Source organism: Dendrobium catenatum, unplaced genomic scaffold, assembly GCF_001605985.2.
Source record: "Dendrobium catenatum unplaced genomic scaffold, ASM160598v2 fragScaff_scaffold_323, whole genome shotgun sequence".
NCBI lineage: Eukaryota > Viridiplantae > Streptophyta > Magnoliopsida > Asparagales > Orchidaceae > Dendrobium > Dendrobium catenatum.
In genome coordinates this window covers 3,287,097-3,293,382 of record NW_021318785.1, presented here as the reverse complement: position 1 = coordinate 3,293,382, position 6,286 = coordinate 3,287,097, and the positions used below count along the sequence as shown (strand labels likewise).

General features: G+C 42.5%; 1 protein-coding gene across 1 annotated transcript in view; it reads right to left on the bottom strand.

Moving 5' to 3' along the window:
* Positions 1-5,930: 5,930 nt before the first annotated feature.
* LOC110094866 overlaps positions 5,931-6,286 on the bottom strand; it is a 9,948-nt gene continuing 9,592 nt past the window's right edge. Inside the window, exon 9 of the mRNA XM_028693584.1 lies at positions 5,931-6,026. Coding sequence (XP_028549417.1) covers positions 5,931-6,026 — 96 coding nt within the window. The remainder of the gene's footprint in view (positions 6,027-6,286) is intronic.

The following is a 6,286-nucleotide window of genomic DNA, read 5'->3' as shown; positions in this document are numbered from 1 at the left end:
TTACACTCAATGTGTTCAGTTTTAGATCTACTCAAAAGAAAACCTTTAGTGATGAGGACATCCATATGAGATTTCGACACACTTACCATCGGAGGGGTCGTCGAGCGACGGCCACGATTCATAGTCTTTATTTCTGATGTTTTATTTTATTCATGCCATTTATATTTTATGTTTTCCATTTGTACCTCTATGAGGAAGATATTGCATGTTGTAGCCCAAGGGCAAGTTCGTCTTTATGGTTTTTATTTTTCGGAAGGCCTATATATAGGCTTAGTCATTATATTTGGAGTTAGTTTTTTATGAATGAAAATTTCTTTTGTTTTATGATCTCTTAGTGAGTTCTTGAGTGAAATCCCAAGATCTCTTAGTGAGTTCTTGAGGAAGAGAGTTTTAATTGATTCCCTCTTCTCCCCTTCCTCCTCCCACGGTTTTCCCCACCTCAACCCCTTTTCTGCCGCCCCAAACAGCCCCTGCATCCCCAGCTACCCACCGGCCTGCAGCCAAACCACCCGTCAGCCACCCGCTGGCCCCATCTTGCCGCCGGCCCCCCCTCTAGCTTTCCCCTTCGAATTTCGAAGTCTCTTCTCTTAATTGCTTTCCTAATTAAGCCATATTAATTTTGGAAAGTTAATTAAAAGGAGTTACACCTATTTGAAATTCAAATTCAATTTCCCTCATATTTTCATTTAAATATGGGAGTTAAGTCAATTAATTCTGAAATTTAAATTTAGATTTGATTAGATTTAATTAATTCCTTGTGGTCCCCACTTGTTTAATTCCCAAGCCCTCTCACCACTATACATGGCCGGCCACTCCCCTCTCTCTCTCCCCTATTAATCCTCCTTTAATACACCCTTAATTCTTTCCCTCCTAGATTAATTTCAAATTTGAAATTCTGAAACTGAAACTAACCCTCCATATTTTTATGGAAATCTGAATTAAAATTCATATTTTAGTTTCTTGGTCCATAGCCTCACCCTCCCCCCATCCTCTTCCCAAACCGTGACCCCCTTTTCTTCCCAAACCCACGGCTCAACTTGCCCAAGCCCAGACCACCGGCTTCCTCCCTCTTCCCCCTTGTGGTGTTTCTTTCTCTTACGGCAAGGAAGCATGGCGGATCCTGAGATTGATAACGGATTGGTATTCGACGTCTACGGAGACATCCATATCACCCGTTCACCGTTCTTCGACGTCGGGTTTGGCTCCGACGATATTGTTGAAGACTATTTGAATTGCATCCTTCCCACTCTTGTGGACGTCATAGACGATCAATTTCAGGACTACGATTGGACCATCAATGGCCATCCACCCGTTTCTCCTCCTCCACCGCTGCCGCATCCCTTGCCATCACTATGAATCGTCTGCGCCGTCTACCTTGGAGTGATTTCGTTTCTTGTATGGTTCTTCTTCCTCCGACAACCCTAGACGTAGAAGAGTGACTTTGAGCCTCAAGGTGAGACGATTACTTTGTTAACCGTCGGATTCTAGTTAACTAATCATTTCATTACTCTTGTTTACGTTGTTATTTTAAAGTGCTTGCAAATTTATTAGTAATGGATTGCCTAAGCATCGTTTGCTTCTAAAAGATTTCTTGAGTTTTCAATTTTGAGACGCTTTAAAGTTTATTTTTATCATCGCTCCAACAAACTTTATTAATCTCTAAGAAAACAATTCCTAGTTTCACATCATCTTGGTATCAGAGCATGGTAGCATGTCCTGCATGTGCTATAAGTTCCTAGGAGTCTAGTTAACCAATTGTGAAACTCATTTGCATGCGTACCATTGCCTACTTGTTATAAATTTCTGTTTTACATTGTTGTCCAGTAAAATTCTGCATGTTTTTTATCATAATAAGCAAGCATATTACATCAGCTAAGTGCTGTCTTTGTCATTACATCTCACCCAATTGCTTAGGTCACTTGCCAAACTAGAAAACCTGCTGTCCAGAACAATTCCTGCACCCATTACTAGCCTTTAGGTGACCCTAACACTTGTTTTAGGTTGCTGTCCACACATCAAAACCTGCCCATAACACTTAGACACCTTAGGTTCCTGCTGTAGGTTGCTGTCCACAACATTTCAGCATCATATAGAGGCATTAGGAGCATTTTACCTTAGCGTCTAGGTGCTGTCCACCACCCCGGTACTACCCTTAGCAACCCCTACCGTCCATCCATGGATCCGGAACATATTCAAGCGACTCTAGACCTCATAGTGGGACAACTTGGCACGGTTACACAACAAATCCGCAACACCCAGACTGACCTAGCTGACTTTAGGCGTCAAACAAGTGACCGACTGGATAACATAGAGTGCATAGGAAACCCGCTATTTACACCCCTTCTAGGCTTCATTCACCTTATGGTGATGACACCAGGACTGATCATGGACTACAACGAGATCACTACCGTCATAACCCTAGACCCAATCAAGACACCTTAGGAAATGAGACCCCTTGGAGAGATAATGACGCTCAGTTGCTTAAGAACATTAGAATTGATGCCCCGACATACGATGGTACCCTCGACCCACAAGTCTTCTTAGATTGGATCAAAGTAATGGATAGTTACTTAAGATGGTACAACATTTCAGAAGCTAGGAAAGTCAGGTTCGCCGAAATGAAGCTCACTGGTCGAGCCAACCTGTACTGGACTAATTTAGAAAATATGCGTGAGGCTCGAGGCGAACATCCCATCACCGACTGGCGAACTATGAAGCAGGAGCTTAGGAGAAAATACCTCCCTCCATCCTACTACCCCAAGCTCCTAGATAAATGGAATAGACTGACCCAGGGGAGCAAGCCCGTTAAAGATTACATCTCAGCCTTCGACGATTTCCTGATCCGTTGCAATGGCGAAGAATCTGCTACCCCAACACAAATTCTGTCCATGTTTAGAGCTGGCCTTAGGAAAGATCTCCGAACTGAGCTTTTTGCGAGAGGAATAGACACGTTAGAGACAGCCTGCAGTCTAGTACTTGACCTCGAGGAGTTCAAGACCCATTCCCACACTAAGCATTTTGACCCCCGCCCAAATCCATATCGAGCTTCCACCAACCAACCCCAAAACTGACCCACGAGCTCTATGGTTAACCGACCAACTGCAAGTTTAGCCCTACCTTGCCCGGACTTTAAAGGTAAAGCCCCCGAACGTGACACTCCCAAAGCCACTTCATGAACCAAGTGTTATAGGTGTCGTGGGTATGGGCACATTGCATCGCAATGTTCTAGTCCCTATAAGGTCACCATAATTGAAGAAGTGGATGAAGACGAGGACGAACCTGAGACTGATTTAATTCAACATGTTGATGTGGAAGAAGACTCCTTCACTGAGGATGAACCTATTACCTTACAAGTTGTTAGATGTGTGTTGTCCCAACCTAAACCAAGTGATGACTGGCGAAGGACCTCCATTTTCCATACCTTTACTAAGATAGGATATAAGAACTGTAAGATCATTATTGATAGTGGAAGCTGCATCAACGCTGTCTCTTCAACGATGATAACAAAATTGAACATTAAAGCCACACCTCACCCAAACCCTTATAAGGTTGCCTGGATTAACTTAACCTCCATGGAGATAAAAGATAGGAGCCTTATCCACTCGAGTTTATTGGATATCAAGAAAAAATTTGGTGTGACGTGTTGACGATGAATATGGGCCAAATTATCCTTGGTCGCCCTTGGCTGTTTGACAACGACGTCCATATTTATGGGAGATCAAACACATGCTTGTTTGAACACAACGGCAAGAAAATCAAATTACTTCCCTCTCAACCTAAATCCGACAGGGTTGACGTTAAGGCTAATCCTGTTAAACCTAATAAGGGCTTACACTTCTTAACTGCGAAAGAAGTGGACGTTGAGCTTCACCAAGGATCACCCATGTATGCCCTGGTAGCTAGAGAAGTGGATGTTGATCAAGCAGAGCATATCCCCGAGAAAGTTAAGCCTCTTCTTGAAACCTTTGCTGATGTTTTCCCCAGGGAGTTACCCAACCAACTCCCACCCCTTAGAGACATCCAGCATGTCATCGACTTAGTACCCAAAGCTTCCCTACCGAACCTTCCACATTACCGTATGAACCCAACAGAGCATGCTGAACTGAAGAAGCAAGTAGATGAACTCCTGCAACGTGGATTTATCAAAGAGAGCCTTAGCCCGTGTGCAGTTCCTGCCCTGTTAACTCCTAAAAAGAACAGTTCTTGGAGGATGTGTGTTGATAGTCGCGCTATCAACAAAATTACTATGAAGTATCGTTTTCCTATCCCTCGACTAGACGACATGTTAGACATGATGACTGGGGCAACTCTATTCTCGAAAATTGACCTTAAAAGCGGATATCATCAAATCAGAATTCGCCCTGGTGATGAATGGAAAACGGCCTTCAAAACCAAAGATGGGTTGTATGAATTGATGGTTATGTCATTTGGTCTTAATAACGCTCCTAGCACCTTCATGCGGGTTATGACCCAAGTCCTTCGACCTTTCCTAGAAAAATTTGTCATTGTATAATTTGATGATATATTGATCTATAGTAACTCGACAGACCAACATCTAAAACATCTGAAGCGAGTCTGTGAGATTTTGAGGAAAGAACAATTATATGCTAATCCTAAGAAATGTGCGTTCCTCACAGATAGTATTACTTTTCTCGGGTTCATAATATCATCTCAAGGAATTTCAGCCGACCCTGAAAAGGTTAGAGCAATTAATGAGTGGCCTGAGCCTAAAAATATTAGAGATGTTCGGAGTTTTCATGGATAGGCCACCTTCTATAGGAGGTTTATTAGGAACTTTAGCACGATAGTGGCACCCATAACAGACTGCCTCAAGAAAGGAGAATTTCATTGGACGTTAGCCGCCATTAAGGCTTTCGAGGAAATTAAGAGGAAAATGGTCGAAGCCCCCGTTATGCGTCTCCCCGATTTCTCTAAAGTTTTTGAGGTAACTTGTGACGCATCAGGTATTGGAATATGAGTTTTATCACAAGAAGGACACCCTGTCGCGTACTTAAGCGAGAAGCTAAATGATATTTGTCAACAATATTCTACCTACGACAAGGAATTCTATGCGATCATTCAGTCCCTTAGATACTGGAGACACTACTTGTTTCCACAAGAATTTGTGATATTCTCGGACCATGAAGCTTTGCGATACATTAACTCGCAGAAGAAATTAAACGCCCGTCATGGTCGTTAGGTCGAGTTCTTACAAGAATACACGTACACAATTAGACATAAGGCAGGATCTGAGAATAAAGCGGCGGATGCCCTGAGCCGAAGACTAATGATTACCCAAGAGGTGAGAACTAAAGTGATCGGATTTGAACGACTTAAGGAAGACTATTTGGACTGCCCTGATTTTAAAGAAGTATATTCGTCACTAACGATTGGAGATAAACAAATTATAGATGATTTCTTGTTGGAAGATGGTTATTTATTTAAGTCTCAAAAGTTTTGTAATCCCAACACATCGCTCCGTGAATTCCTCGTTTGGGAACCACACGCTGGAGGCTTAGCTGGGCATTTTAGGCAGACAAAGATGATTGCAGCAGTTGAACATAGATTCTTCTAGCCCAGTCTCAAGCGGGATGTTAGTAAATTGATCAAGCGATGTCATACCTGCCAATTAGCTAAGCAAAGAAAGCAGAAGAGGCCTCTACACGCCACTTCCCGTCCCAAACTGCCCGTAGCAAGATGTTAGTATGGATTTTGTTTTAGGCTTACCCAAAACCATTAGAAAGCATGACTCTGTCTGTGTAGTAGTAGATCGTTTCTCTAAGATGGCTCATTTCCTCCCATGTTCCAAAACGTTCGATGCCTTTAGAATTGCCAATTTATACTTTGATAAAATTGTCAGACTTCATGGACTCCCTAAAATAATTGTGTCAGATCGAGATGTGAAATTTACTAGCTATTTTTGGAAAACTTTATGGCTTAAGATGGGTACTAAACTGCAGTTCTCCACCGCCTTCCACCCGCAAACGGATGGTCAAACGGTTTTTGTCAATAGGATCCTTGGGAACCTTTTTAAGACTTTGGTAGGTGAACATATTAGAGATTGGGATTCTAAACTGCCTATTGCCGAATTTGCTTATAATAATTCTGTTAGCCGGACCATAGGTATGAGTCCAGCTGAGATTGTATATGGATACCAACCTAGGCAGCCGATAGATTTAATCCCCATGAACCCTAAGTTTAGAGTGTCAGAGTCTGCATCCGTATTTGCATCTCATCTCCAGGAATTGCATCAAGAGATTAATAAAAGAATTGCACAAAGTAATGA